The sequence below is a fragment of the Sinocyclocheilus rhinocerous genome, unplaced genomic scaffold (assembly GCF_001515625.1).
Source record: "Sinocyclocheilus rhinocerous isolate Xijiao unplaced genomic scaffold, SAMN03320098_v1.1 scaffold23, whole genome shotgun sequence".
NCBI lineage: Eukaryota > Metazoa > Chordata > Actinopteri > Cypriniformes > Cyprinidae > Sinocyclocheilus > Sinocyclocheilus rhinocerous.
The window spans coordinates 803,190-819,369 of record NW_015644367.1 but is presented as its reverse complement, the minus strand read 5'-3'; the positions used below and the strand labels follow the sequence as shown (position 1 = coordinate 819,369).

Sequence of the window (16,180 nt, the reverse complement as noted above, 5' to 3'; positions counted from 1 at the left end):
CAACATGCAATACTGTTCTTAGCAAAGGTTGCTATGGAAACAAGGCCAACCTGTAGCAGGTGTTGTCAGAGCAAGGGTTGTGCACACGGACAATGACGAACACGTGCTGGAAGTGAGAGCGAATATTCTGTGGAGTGAACGGTAGGGCTCCTGGCTCCTGGAATATAATCGTGACTATATCATTTCCTATGTGCCTCTTCCTCAGGAGCTGTGAGAGAAATGAAAGGAAGAGCAAATCAGAATCTCAATGCTGCCACATTGTTGTAGATGTTTGCAGGGATGTTGCTATAAGGTTGCTAAGGTGTTCTGAGTTGTTGTCAGAGGTTATGTGGTTGCTAGGTGTTCTAGACGGCTGCTAGGTGGATTCTTTCAGACTGGCCACATTTACTGACTGTCTGTTGCATATTGCACATAAAACTGAAAAGTGCTTTCTTGATCTGACAAGCTCTACTTTGATTGGCTGAATTTATACTGGGAGTGAGGACACGCTGTTTTTTTATTTTTTTTATCTGTCCATCTGGACAGAAAGTCATGTTTACAAGGTCCCGGGCCTGATATAGTGAGTACTTTAGATGAAAATGTGCTCACTGGATTTGCCAAAGTTCACTGTTAAAAATGATTGTGATTTTAATGGTGAAAGACTAAAAATGCTACTTTTAATTGGTAACTATATACGGTGAAAAACAGTAATAGGTCTAACAGGACATTTAAAAAATAGGACTTATCATTATATCAGTTAATGAAATTTTGTTTACTATAAATTTCAGTTAACCTGATAAAACTTAAAAGTCTGCTACAATATTATTTACATTAAAGTTCTGGCAACCCCAGCTGTCCTTTTTTATTTTTATTTTTTTTACAGCTTAGCATCACCTTTGAAAGAGACATAAGACTTTTATGTGATGCACTTTGTAGTGCGATAATAATAGGTGGTCACTTACTAACCCAAGTCAAAAGAGCCCACCCTTGATCTCTATGATACTGTGGTTCCTAGATATGGCTCAGTTCTGTCCTTCAGTGTAAGTCCTGTGTTACGGTTTAATGCACACAATGTACCCACAAAAAAAATACAAAAATATATAAAAGCAAGACTGCAAGAGGAAAAGAGTAGGAGAGGGAGAGAGAGTAAGTGAGTGAGAGAGAGAGAAAGAGAGAGCAAGAGAGAGAAAGGATAGAGTGTTCTGTTGAAGGACACAGAAAAAAGGGAACTGGCAGAAGTATCTTCATAGAAACACAATGATTTCTGTGGTGAGAGACACAGAGGTGTGAAAAAGCCTGCTAACAGCACTGCAGCACCAATCTGTGAGACAGCCACTAAAACACATGAAATAAAATGGACTAATGTTGTAAAAAGATCAAGTTGTGCTAGAATCACATTTCCTGAAGGAAATAACAGTGTGTGCAAGGTAGCAAATGTATAGTATTTAAGTTTTAGATAATCTTAGGTTTTAGCTTCTCTGGCTTTGGTTATTTGTAAATGAAATGATGCATCTGAGCCACTTTGTCATTGTCACGACAATCAGATTCAACAAATTTGCTCTCTGAGCGTTCCAAATAGAAGTTCCAAATGGTTAGCCAGCATAATTATTCTGCATTCTAGATACCTCATTTTGACCAAATTCATGGCAGCTTTAAATATATTCTCAATATGGAAAGCAATCTCAGAATGTATTGCAACAAGCTCAAAGAAAACATATATCCAAGATCCAAGATGGCAGAAAAAGCAACAGAAATGTTGATTACAAATATACCAATTCATTCCATACCTAAAATTGCTTAACAACAATCAAATAAATTTTTTTTGTGTGTGCTCTGTATTTATATGCTTCTTATGCTGGGCCCAGAAAGGTGTCCCGCTTTGTGCCCGATAGGTTGACTGTTAGCTTAGCAACATGCTAATGGCTCTTCTGGAACGCTGTTGGAACCATTTGAGTAAGTTGAGTCTTTCACGTACTTTATTTGAGGAGTTATATTACACTACCTTTCAAAAGTTTGGTGTCAGTATGTTTTTTCTTTAAATAAATTAATACCTTAATTCAGCATGCATGCATTAAATTTACCGACAGTGACAGTACAGACATTTATGTTACAAAAGTTTTCCAATATTGTAAAAAATGTTTTTTACAATAAAAAAAATAAAACAGAGCCCAAACTTTTGAATAGTAGTGTATATTATATTTCAAATACAATGGTAATGGGAATTCTTGAATGTTAAAATGTAAAGTTTTCAAATTATAAAAAAGCAAATACATTAATCACCTACACCTACAGCTGAAATTAAAGCTGAAACAGATAAAACGTTTAAATAGAGTCTGTATGTTCATTAACTGCAGAAGGTTAATACTAAGGATTAGTAGTTTAGTTCAAATCCTAACCAGATTGTTAGAGGAATATCAATACAGAGGTGCCTGGCATACAATGCAAAAAGACATCTGAAAACATTCAGGAGTGCCATTCTCTGCTGCTATGTATGGAGTTGATTTGTCTATTCTAAACTGTGATCAGGGCAAGATGTTCTGTGAGTTAAATGAACTCATTTGAACTCTAGGAGATCTATTAAAAGAGTTGACAGCAGAGATGCTGAGAACCGATGTTTACAACTACAGTTAATCTATATTTAAAAACAGACAGTGAAATTAGGAGCATCTCTATGTCTCTATGTGAAAGACTGGCCTCCAATCTGAGTCAGAGCAATAGAGGCTGCCCACCCGTTCACAACAGTGTGAGGGCATCGGTTATATAAGCTATCTTACATTTCAACAGCACACAAAGGAAAAACCATGGAAACACTGGTCTTTCTCGAATGCTGGCATGGTCCTCCCATCCCTTATAATGAGTCCTGATGGGTACACTCCTGTACCCTGAACTTATTCTACAGCCTGATATCCCATTTTACCTCACCTGAATCACTACAACACACTCCCATGTGAGTGGCTGATTTTTTGTGTGTGTGCCTTAAAAACAGAGTATTATCTGACGGATAAAGACTGCCCTCTGCAGGTCATCTGAGAGGGAGCAGATCAGATTCTTTATGCACCAAGAGCTTGTAACACTCCAAAGAGAAAGGAAAACTTGAAGTCGCATCATATGACCCCTTTAAAGTTGTGTAATTTCTGCATAACCAAATTGTGCTGCAAAAATAATAATTTGAAATGTTCTATTTATATTAAATTATATGATACAAATAATATATGTCCCTGGTCTAAATTGCGTACATTTTATAAAGGCAAAAATTATTTTTTCCCTCTATAGAAGTAGTTTTCTTTGTTGCTGACATAACTATACCAGCACAGGCAGCAAAACTAAAACAAAATAATATTACTTAAAAAAAAAAAAAAAAAAAACTTTAAAAATTAAAAAAGTGAAAACAGAAAGTATTAATATTTCATATAGAAACAAAAATATTTCATATTAATATTAAAATATTTCAAATATTAACAACTATAATAGTAGGAAAAATATGCAATATGAAAATAATTGAAGACAAAATGTGTTTTACTGAGAAAAAACAAGATTTGGTTTTTAAAAAGCCTTTTTCCAAAAGGTACATCTGGAAAAAGGGGGGTCGTCTTATAATCAGGGTCGTCTTATATTCGGGCCAATACGGTAATAATAAATACATTTTATTTGTAATGTGCCTTTCTTATATTCAAAGTGCGACAAAATTTTACAAAAATTTACCAAAAAAAGTAAAATAAGTAAAATAATACATAATATGTGATACATAAAAATAACAGCAATAATGATTAACAATTAAAAAGTTACTAAAAAAGTTTCTAAAAATTAAATAAGTCTTTCCCTACATTATTTCCCACTTGATACACTATTTCACTCAGATGCACATCACACTATGCAAGTTAAATGTGCAAATGCAAAGTCAGGTTGCCTTTAAGTGTGTTTTCAACGAATGTTTTCGCTGCAAAGCTGTTGACGCATATGCATGCACATGAAACTTCCTGAGGGTAGAAGATGCCACATTACTGGAACGTAATCAACAGTATGGAAATCAGTAGAAAACCACACCTTGCTCTGATTCATACACCAGTGCATATAAAAACACCGGGAGAACTTGACAATAACAAACACACAAAAAAAAAGAGCGCAAGCAATTCCTTCATAAGCGCAAGCAATTCCTTCAAAACCCCATGTAAAAAAAAAAAAAAAAAAAAGACTCTGAGAGTGGATGTCCAGAAGCTGTGGCCACTTGTGTTGTGTGAAAAAAAGCTGCTGAATTTCCACTGGATTTACTGCTGCCGCTCTATAAACTTTACTAGCATTCCAGATGTTTCTTTGCAAACTGAGTCTGCCACATGCAGTACCCACCACAAACACACTGCTGAATATGAGCAAAGAAAATGAATTGCATGTGAACAATGTGCAAGACATTCTGAGTTTGTCCAGGTGAGAGAGATGGGGAGGGATGCGTCAGGATAAGTTGGGTCATGTCGGTTCTATACAGGCTCTTGGATGTACTGACGTGCATGTGTGTGTGTGTCTTACCTGTTGAGGATTATTGGGCATGTATGGAAGCATGGTGGACACGTGAAACATGATCTCGTAGTCCTGATAGGTTGTATACAGGGAGTGTGTTCCAGTTGAGTCAGCTGTTAAACATACACATGAATATTAATCATTGTAAAGACAATGTGCAGTGACGATGTCAATGTACCGCACTGAAAATATGGTATAAAAGTTGAACCCCAAATTAAAATTAATGTGTCTGTGCACTGAAAAAAAATTTAAAAAATTAAAAAAATAATATATATATATACTGGAGAACATGACCATCAGGTTTTACACAGAGTTCATGCTGCTGTCATTAAAGCTGGGGAACAAACCATACCAGATTATGAAATTATTAACTGTATTGTGTTAATTCAACTTTTCACTTAAATAGTCAGGTTTATAATATAATTTGTAATAATTATAACAAATATCAGAAAAATGCAAAACAGAAGCCTTTTTATTAGTTATCTCAGACATTTGGATACTAATGTACATTATATTATAGCATACAGTGTCTATCAAGATGTTCCTACATGATTTTGGATATGGAGTGTGCGTAAACAACAGCAGAGCTGTTATCTATTCTGGTTTTAATTACACTCTCATATATATATAGTAAAAATGCTGAAACTATGCTGAAGCTAGTAATAACTAGCTGTATGTAAAAACAATAGAAGTCTATGGAATGCCGCCATTTAGATATCCAAGTAAATGTGTGTGTGTGTGTGTGTGTGTGTGTGATATGAGCATTGAAAATGTTGTTAAATGAAACAGTGCAGTGTATAATTTCTGTGCTACCAAATGAAATTACAGTCTGTTTGTTTGAGCCGTCCTGAGCAAGATTTTGTACCAATGAAATTTCACTGTGAATTCATGGAGCTACCCAGTGTGACGTCTCAATTGTAACCAAGAGACCGAATCCGAAATACATCAAAATGTATTTACACACCATGCTTTTGATGGTCGCGGTGGGTTAGGACAAGAACTCTGATTAACATGGAAGAGATGCGATTTATCGCTTGACACTTTATCATGCTGAGCCTTTTTATGACACATGTAAGAGAGACAGAAAGCCTTGCTCACTTTTAGTGTCTAGCTGGGCAGCATATTTGTTGAAACCCCTCAGACACACAGTTTCTCCCAGCAGCTCGAGGAAGGCGGTGAAGGCTGGCGTAGCCTCTTCATTGTTGTACATCTCCTCCTCAGTGCTCTGTCCCGCTCGACACAGCAGGATGCCCACTTTGTGTTTCTGACAGAGCTATAAGACACACACAGTGGCAGAGTCACACAAACAAATATGAGGTACACTGCTATTTTCATTTTTGGGGAACTATTAAAGAACTTAAAGCTAGACTTTTGACACTTTCAGCAGTCAGGAAGTAGTGTCCGATGGGTCATCCTTTACTCACCCCCTGCTCGTCCACTTTAAGAAGCTGCTCCGTGACCTTTGGTGTGCTGAGAGCCATTCGCAGGCAGGACACGCTAAGTTCTGGCAGCACATACTCCAGAACCTCCTTTAGAGGCAAACCACGAACCGTTCCGTGCTTTGCTGTGGACAGAATCGCGTCCTCCAGGATCGCTCCTCGTAGCGTGACCAGCTGCAGCAGCCACAGGAAACCATGTGGGGAGAAGCACACAGACACACACACATACACAACATCAAATACCATCATATGACTGCTCAAATATCCTCTGAGAGCATGTGACAGAGCATGAGAATGATAATGAATGGCTGAAAAATGGTGTCCAGAAATGCCCACTGTGTGGCATCCTTTCCCCACTGCTCCCAGATTCATTGCCTTGCAGCACCTCACAAACTGACACAACCTCACACACGCTAATGCTAAAGCCATTAGCTACTGTAAAATTAGTTCAAACAGGCGGAAACACTGGATAACTTAAAATATTTTATTTTTGAGGCTTGTGTTTCCGGTTTCTTGTGCTATTAGTCACACATCTTAAGACGTCGTATGACTGGTCACATGGACAGCCACCCATTCAATCATTCAACTCGAACCTCTGACCAAAATAACGCTCTTGAACCAGTTAACACATGTTCAAGGGTATTTCGAAATTAGTTATGAGCACATCTATAGTAAGAATAATGACTGTGCGAATGTGAATGAACTGAAGACGCTGCATTGTTCAGAGTGGGTGAGTTTGATGTGTCCAGGCAGCCATGTAATCTGACTAAACCCAGCAGAGCAGCAGTCATACCAGTACAGCTCAGCACTTTTCAAACACACCATTACTAAGCAAACATGACTGCATGTTCTTTATAGCAATGTCTTGCATGCAAGGCACAAAACATGCTCAGAATTTATTTTCAACTTCAGTGTAACTACATTGTAACTCCAGTGTAACACATGAGATTTGATGGGACAGATATACGTAAACATGACATGAACTAGTGTCGCCCTCCTATAAGTTTATAAAAATGGCATAGACGCATCCAGAAGCCCAAAGTACTCAAAATGATTTTATTCATTTTTGTCTCGCATTATGAGCAAACCAAGTAAAAATTGTCTCAGGATCTCTACATTTTTCCCTACTGTGCCTAACCTCTCTCAAGCCACAGATTTAATCAGATCGCAGTGAGAACAGACAACAAAATGCTTAAATATTATGCTCAAAAAGATGGATTAAAGTGGCCAGAGAAGCCCACGGAGACTATGTCTTTGTGGGTAAATGAATCGTCTTGTCATGGGTTTATGTGAGCTGAGCCTCGGTCTGATCCAGGTTTAATTAATTTTATTTGCACAAATATCTGTGTCATACACACCTCACTAGTGCGAAAGATGATGCGGTACTGGTACTGGTCCTTTAAATCTTTGGTATCATCCAGTTTCTCTCTTCGAATGCTAAGAGCTACGGGCCCCAGCTTCTCATCGGTACCAAAGTAGTTCCAGTGCTCTGTGGGGGCAGAGAGAGAGAGAGAGATGGATGAATGAAAATAGAGAGGATATAAAAAAGACAGATTAATACCATTAATACAGAAAATGAGAATATAGAAGAGAAGAAAATAATTAATGAGGTGAAGACAATGGATAGGAGAAAAGTGGAAGATGATATGAAGGATGAGAGATGGAGGGAAGGACACAGGGGACAAAGGAGGGATTTGTAAGGGAAACTACAAATCTAGGTCATGGTGGCTATAGAACTTCCTGTAGGTACTGTGAGCATTCAAATCTAATAGAAAACCATAGACAAAGCCACTAATACAATACTGCACATGCTTTTGAGAATGAAGGAAGTTATCATTCTCCTGCGTTTCCTACAGCTTTTAGCAGCGGAGGATATAGACCTCTAAGATCCGAATTTGTGATTGTGAATCTTGCTAAACAATAACAATACTATTTTTATAACATGTTTTTAATTGAAAAACAATTTATCACAACAGAACTCTAAAATCTACAGTTTATGGCAACACATTCATAAATGATATAGGCCTACAGAGTCAGTTACCGATTTAGAAATTTTAAGTTTCAATAACCTTTTTGGTTTGGAACTTTATCATTGCTTTCAAAAGATAACCATAACATAGTTCAAGCTGCACATAGCATGTGGTTTGTGCTTGAAAGAGTAATCAGTGACTCACCGAGGAAGTGATTCAAGTTCATGATTCAGGTAGATATCTCCTGTGGTCATTTTGGTCTGATTTGACTACAGTTTTAAAAAGGACCACACTAATCATGTAATTTATCCACGAAATGGACTGCATGTTGCACTATGTGTTTATTTTTTGCATGAAAAACAACACATCTCAGCTAATTTTTGTTTCCTATATTTGACTACATGATTTACTATTATATGTTCTGATTATAGCAGGGTGCAAAAATACTACATTAGAATAAGCATGTGAATGTGATATCTTTACATTTTCCAGTCTTAATTTCCTGTTGGCATTGGGACTAATGTTTCCTTAATCTGTCATCCAGTTTTTCTCAGCACAGGATATGAGTTTGGTTGTTTTGTGAGGATACTGAAAGCTCAGGAAACTTGAGTTGAGAGAATTATAAGTCTCAGGAGCATGCAGATATGGGCTTTTTAATAACGCAGCAAAGATTTTGATACTACGCAGAGTGTTGCCCTTCCTGACCGAGGAATGCCAAGTCAGTACCGCTGTATGGCTGGCACTCCAACACACATCCACACACACTGCTTCAGTGGCTCACTGACAAAGCAGAGGTATTTCACTATCTAAAACAAGGTGCCGCTACACTGGAAAATGAAGTAAACGGATAACGAGAAGTAATTGGCACCACAAGGAAAAATACCTTGGTGGCCTGGAATCCTTCCTCATTAACTTAAACATTTAACACAAACGAGAAAAACAGACCACGATGAAAAGCATGGCTTAAAGGTGAAAAGTGTAATTTAAAAAAATTAAATACTTTCTCCTTTCCCAGCTTACAAGCATGTAAGTTGCAAGTAAGCCAATCATAGGTTGATTTTCCCAACAGGTATTAAGACTGCGGCGCTATCGCAACATCCCAATTAACCAAGCATCTCAACCAGCCTAATGCAGCAGCATAAGCTATTGAAGAAATTAAAAGAAGAAAATGTACAAAAATGATTTTTGTGTTCGTATTTAATGCTACTTGTGGTGCAAAAATTATACACTTTCACCTTCAAGAACTATTACATGGGACATTTTTATGTGCACCCATATTCCCATGCAAAGATGGTTGCATTTTGCACTGTTGCTTAGTTTATGTTGTAAGTTAAGATCTAAAAATATAAAAACCAGTCTGCATGCCCTTTCTGATTTGCAGCATGGTCACCGAAAACACACTTCCAAAAATCTGGATGACAAGAGATTACTTCTGGAATGGTAACCTTTATCTCACCAACTCTACTTAATAAACACAGACAACTAATTAGAGCATTCAGATAACCCCACGTCTGCAAGGATTTATCTAATGTGGCTAAGAGGTGACGAACATGCTATTTTTTGACATTGTGGGTTTTTTATAACATTGGCATTTTAGAAAGCAAGACCTTTAGCGAGATTAACATTTGGGAGGCAGATGTGTGGCAGGAGAATAGCTTCAGCTCCATTTTGTACTTCTATTGGCTAATAGTGAGAAGCACTGATAATTGTGGCATGCTTTGATAATCTCTTCCAAAGGACGGACTGCAGGTTGAGCTTGGGTTTACAGAATTTTCTACGAGTGTAAATTCCAAAGACCGGTCCTGTAATGAGACTAAGGGTGTGTTCACACTTGTAGTTCGGTTCGTTTGGTTCATTTGGTCCGGACCAAAAAGGAAAATGATACATTTGGTCCTGGTCCGCTTAGCATTCACATTGGCATTTTTGACAGCGAACCTAAAGACTCCGAAACTAAAGGCATAGTGATACGTTCACAACCTGATTGGTCAGCTTGAATGGCGTATATATCGTTACAGAACTTACCGAACACCCCAAACAAAAGGTTCGTTAGACTTAAAGCGGCGCTGCGGGTGTATGATATCAAAGCACCCATTAACCGATCAGTCTGCTCAGCGCTGCTTTAAGTTGAACACACCTAATGCCGTCTGCTGGACTAAGCATGCTCATTCTTGCGTGCACATATAATTTTATTTTCACCACCTGCAAACTCACAAGGAGCTCATAAAAGGCACTTTACCTCATCGTTGCTCCACGTTTGCCCTCTGCTCATTTTGTTTTGGTTACACCGTGTCGTCAAATCATGTCGCATAGCGTCGCATCTTGTCATTACTTGCTGTTTTTGGTTCGTTTAGAAGTATTTGGTCCGTGTTGCGTTCATATTTCATTCTAACCGCACCAGAGTTAGTTTGGAAGCGAACCGAGACCCATCTTTTTAGCGGTCTCGGCCCACTTGTTTGGTGCGCACCAGGGTTCGGATGGCAGCATTCACACTTACTCAAACGAACAGCACTAACAGAGCAATCGCACCAGAGTTCGTTTTAATCGAACCAAACATGACAAGTGTGAACACACCCTAAGTGAAGAGAAACCATTAAATAAGGGAGTATAATTGAGGGTGGGGCAGGTAGATACAATCGGAGGTCAGAGCCACCTCAATGAGATGCTGCATTGAACATAAATGAGGTAAACCACACAAGCGAGATTGAAACTGATCCTGCAAACACACTGGGTTTCAAATGCAATCCAATTATGATATGCTGATGCATTGCATATCTTGATATATGTAGTCGACCTGCCCAAAATGAATTACTGACAAACAGGGAACTTGTGATCTAGCAGTTTGCTTTATCTACATACAAATCTTAAAGGTCCTACCTTTCCCATAGAAGTGCTCATGGTAGTATCTGGCACCCAGGTCAACATGCTCGATGCAGTGTTGCTGCAGTCTCTCTAACCTGGTGGCTTGAACCTCTGGCGGCACCTCCAGTTTGGACACACTGGCATTACTGCAACGTGGACGAAGCCGGGCCTCCACGATGCCAGCCTCTCCTCGCTCCGCCCATGAGCTCAGGAAGCTGACATTACGTTCCCTGTAGCTTCCGGTCTCATTGATGAAGTGTGGGCAGCTCAGCAACAGCTGTTGCTGAGATTTGGGGTTAATGCTAGCTGAACCACCCTGCTCTGAATGTTCCAGTCCTGGGGTTGATTCTTCCGATAGGTCCCTGACACTGAGGTCATCAGTGCTGGAGAAGCTGGGCTCCACTCCCCCCAGAGCAATAGCTCTAGAAACTGCCAAAGAAACAGCAGCCGAAGAAGCAGCTGAAGCTCCGGTGGCTGTGTTTCGCCGCTGGGTGGCGTAGCTGCGACGAGCTGCCGCCTCGTGCAAGTCAAACAGAACGCTCTGAGCGTCAAAGTGGGCAAAACTCCGCACACATACCCAGGGTATGGAAGACATTGTCTCGGGGAGTCGTGTGTCATCCGAGTCACCTCGTGGAGTCTCTGTTTCTCCCCGGCTGGAGCTGCGGAGTTTGCGGAATAAGGAGGAGGTGCCAAGAGATGACTCTGTGCCACCACTCTTTTTGCGTAAACAATTCTCTGGGCGGTCATCGGGCCGAGGTGTCGACAAGAAGGCGTGTGAGGGGGGTCCCTCTAAAGAAGCACCAAGCAGCTCTCCAAGCTTGGCGGGGGCTGTGCTACGCTGGTCTGGTCGCTCCTGTTGAAACTGGCTGAGCATGTCAAAGAAGCTTTGCTCAGGCACAGCCTGTACATTGATGGAAGAGGTACTGCCATATTCCCGAAACAAACGGCCTTCGACCTCTGTTTCATCTTGCTCACTTAATGTAATCTCACTGTTGGAGCGCTGTCGGAGTGGTGCGAACCCAGAAGTCCGAAATCTCTGTGGTGTGCATGGAGCGCTCGTTTGACCTGATTCAAGGAAGTCACTGTCTCTGGTACCTCCCTGTAGTAACCTGGTCTCACCTCCACGTGTAAGCCCATCCTCACTGTTGAGGTCATCCGGATGACTGCCCTGGCCATTCTCGAGCAGCGATTCTCGTGAAAGTGCCCTGCGAGGAGGCCACTCAGCAATCCGAGCTCGAACCCCCATTTTGGGCACGGAGACACGGGACGGGGCTGGATCAGCCATGGAAGAGTGGCCATTATAGAGGGGTAGACGGAGGTGGGGTGGAGGAAGAGGTTGAGAGAGAGGGGTGGCACACACCCCTGTGTCTCTGTACATGTTTATGGAGCCCACTGTAGTCTCAGGGCCAAAACTGAGGGCACTGGTCGCAGGGGAGAGAGCATCCTGGATCGAGACTGCTGGTGTTCAGTGAGAGGGAGGAGAGATGGACAAGCTCCACACTGCTGTTGCTTCTTCCTCCCACACTCATTTTTTTTTGGTAGGAAAGGATTCACCTTTCCTAATCCTTCTGGACCAATGTGGAAGCTCAAAGGCCACTTAAATCATAGACCTGCAAAAAGGCAAGAAACAAAGAGTAATTTGGTATGATTAATTTAATCCGGTTACTTATATACAACAAATGAAAAACATTCAGTTGTGATTTTTGGGTTTGGGATCTTTTTCCTTTCCTTACATACGACTTACTCTAAGCACTTTGGAGCCCCTACCACTCGTAGACCTTTTTCCTAATATTGTGATGCTATTTTGCTCAAGGGAATAGCAGTTTTGAGAGGAAAATGCAGAAAAAAGCTGACTGAAACTAAAATAAGAAAAGAGGAGTGGAATGAAAAAGAGAGACAAGAAAAAAACAGGCTGGTTGAAGAGAGAGGAAGTGAGGTGAGAGGATTTCAGATGTGGATTTCTCATACTCTTTTAAGGCTAATCTCTATTCCTCTTCCTGGCAGATATTCTGTATTAAAGCCAGAAATATAACTTTGCAAAGCACCACAGACTCATCTCTCCTCTCGTATCCATATTTCAGTGTCTATACTGTTGGTATATAATGATGAACTGTGTAAATATACAGTCAACAGAAGCATTTACCAAAACCTCTAAGCAAATAACTATAACACCTAGTTGTACATGCTACCTAGCAGTTGGCCCTTCAATATTGTTGCCTAATGGTCACTCAGTGTAATCTTGATTTCGGATGTAAAGGAGCAAACCCAAAATCTGAAAATGTGAAAGAGCAGATGTAGGTGTTTACTAGCAAAGTAAATATTAAGTTACACCTATATGACCGCACACCTTGCTTCTCTGACAGGTGCTGACTGATTTAGCAGCCATGAAAACCCTGACAAGTATGACAGATAGAGTCGTTTGGTCAACAAGTTAAAGAATCCAATTATCTGAGAGATAGCTGACTTAGAAAGTAAGATTAAGATTCTGCCCACATTCAGCTGCATACAAAAGGTTACATAAGGACTCTGTGCTGTATTACTGATGGGAGCTGCTGAGTGTATAATGAGGTAGACTGTTTTACAGGCTTAACTGAGAATGGTGAAGCATAGGATTGTAATACACTCTAGATTTTGAATGAGACACTCAAACTTAGTGACAGAGAGAAAAGCCCCTCGAGTTCCTGGGTCTCTCCACATGCTTCATCCCTTGCTGTGAACAAAAGACAAAACGAAACTGACAGAAAGTCAAAGGACAAGACGAACACAAAAAGACAAGATACTAGGCAGAGGCAGAAGCAGAGCAAACAGAGGAAATCTGACAGCCTTTGTGGTGAAGGAATCCAGGCAGGAGAGCGAGAGGGAATCTGAATCCCAGTGACTCGCTTTAATATGAAAGTCAGATTGAATCAGGCTTCACTGACTCAATGACTATGAAAAGCCACTCAGCATCGCCTGTTCCTCTGTGTAACTTCACGTTATCTCCATTTTTATTGTCTCTTCCCATCTCTATCTCTTCAGTCACACTCCATCCATCCAAATATTAGATTACACATCCACAGCTTGTCTCTCTAGTTGTGATAAGGAGGCTACAGTAATGGCAATGTATGATATATCTGTCCATACATCAACAGGTTTCATTTCAATGCCATTGTTTAGAGATCTGAGTACAAGCCAAAATACAGCACGCTGTAGCGTCTGGACCAATCAAACACACAATTTTTCATTTGATAGGCTCTGTGTAGAATTGTACAGTAAGAAAGTTATTTCCCTTAACCAGGAAATTAACGTTCTTAGAATTGACAGACAGTTGACCCTGAGAGGTCAAGTAAATACTTATAGCGGATCTAAATATTTATAATTAATTATAACTAGTTATGATTAATTATTCGTATTTCCCAGTGAGCTGATTCGCTACAACGCTATACTCTTCATTTCAAGGTCTGTCTCAGCTTAAGGCATGAATGTCTACTGCCAGCATAGGCAGCTGCCTCCTAAGGCATCATACCAACTATTACAGAACCTCACTGACTGATTTGGAACGCTCTATATGGGCAACAACATGTATGCCACATATAAATATCGTTCTTCAAATGTACAGGAGATGATTTTGTCAGTTATAATTGCTCTACATCAACAATGCTTCAGATCTGTAGTGTACATTATATGTTTATCTCTATTGAAAAAAATTATATCGCGATACATATTGATATTGAATTATTGTCCAGCCCTATCTCCTCGCTATTAAATTACAATGATACATTGCTAATTCATGAAATGTATCTAACTTCAAAACAATCCAGTCAGAACTACAAACACAGTTTCATTAAAACAGTGCATGCAGTTATTCACAGTGTTTGCTCTCAGCTATGCTATTGGCAACTGTCACTGAGTTCAAATGCACTGTGTAGCGCGGACATACAGCTGCACTGAAGGTGGCTTTTTGTTTCAATGAATGTACAAGCACTTCAAGGCGAGTCTGTGTAAAAACGTCCCCCAACGTTTGGCTGATGCCACATCCCAACACTCACAGCGCAAGTTCACAACAACATCTGCAGAAATAGGGCATTTCTCTCCAATTCTCTGATTTAAAGTTTCGTTTTTCCTTGGCTTCCCCCCCCCCATCTGAGTAAACTGGGAAAAGCAATAATGAAATGTGTGAATAAGTGTGAGTATGCAGACTTTCAACTAACACACTCCTGGGAAGCAAGCCGACACCAAGTGCCAGATCTGAAAGACTTCAAACTGTTTTTAATTGCTCACATGGTAATTAGCTCCGATTCTGCTACTTCAAACTGAGACCACACACACACACATACGATTACATGTAACCAGTAGTGATTTTAATTCTATAATCTTAATGAAGTTAATCTGGGTTGATGTGAAGACACCATAATGCCTCAACTAACTTGGGTCTCTTCATCAGACATCGAAAGACCGGGTCTGGTGTCGGTTTGAGAGCCCTGGGGCTTTAAATCACACTCACTCTTCTCGCACTTACAAACCCAGCCTACAGCCAGTGACTCAGCGTATACCTGCCATGGACTGCCAGGACAGGACCTGTCAATCACAACACAGCTTGCTTCCTCCACTGATTTGCTGTCACATTGCTTTTGGGGTGTCAGACATGAACCCCCTGGCTATTCATAGCTTTCAGTCACGTGACCGGCTCGAAGACTTGGAGGGCAAAACATCCACAGAACTGCAGCACAAGCCTGTCAATTTTCCATCTGTTCCCCAGCCACAAATATTTAGATCACCTCTCAAAACGATAAAACAAAGATATGTGTGAACAAAATGCAAGTTTTGGCCATTTGCAATCCATATTAAGAACCCGCGGCTAGGCATGGGCCGACTACCGGTTTCAAGATATACCGTGATTTGAAAATTTCACGGTTTCAAAACCGCTAATATTTTCTGTTATACCGTTCCTGCGGTATGCGCTGTTTTTCATGTCTCCTCAAAGACTGAAAGTGTAGAGAGTAACACGACCCCTCCTCCTCCTGCTGGTGCGAGCGAGCTGTCAGTCACGTGTGTACTGTGTAGGACGGCCGAACTAAGGAGCTTCCCCTGGAACGTACGCAATCGGCAACCAGACGTTTTTGTCTTATTGCAGCAGTGCTGCTTTGTTTACAGCGGTAACCAAGGAAACGCCGTATGTGGTGTTCCAGAAGCCCTCCTGCTGTCAGAGAGTGAATCTGCATCTCATTCAGAACATTCTGTTTTTGCTTCAAATTGGGTTATTATTAAATCAAATTATGTATATGAAATTATATAACTAAATGATATGAAATGATATAAATGATATGTATATGAATTATATAACTAAAATTAAATAACTGTAATTACAGATTTAGGTTAAATAAAGATTTCAGTCTTTATTTTTCTTCTTTTTAGGAAACAAATCAAAGAAAAAAATAAACA

General features: G+C 40.1%; 1 protein-coding gene across 1 annotated transcript in view; it reads right to left on the bottom strand.

Moving 5' to 3' along the window:
* Positions 1 to 16,180, bottom strand: part of sipa1l3 (signal-induced proliferation-associated 1 like 3) — a 133,400-nt gene that overhangs the window by 26,685 nt on the left and 90,535 nt on the right. Inside the window, exons 3-8 of the mRNA XM_016575952.1 lie at positions 10,775 to 12,369; positions 7,289 to 7,419; positions 5,916 to 6,104; positions 5,590 to 5,764; positions 4,501 to 4,604; positions 51 to 208 (exon numbers count right to left, since the gene is read on the bottom strand). Of these exons, the coding sequence (XP_016431438.1) occupies positions 51 to 208; positions 4,501 to 4,604; positions 5,590 to 5,764; positions 5,916 to 6,104; positions 7,289 to 7,419; positions 10,775 to 12,137 (2,120 nt within the window). The 5' untranslated portion in view covers positions 12,138 to 12,369. The remainder of the gene's footprint in view (positions 1 to 50; positions 209 to 4,500; positions 4,605 to 5,589; positions 5,765 to 5,915; positions 6,105 to 7,288; positions 7,420 to 10,774; positions 12,370 to 16,180) is intronic.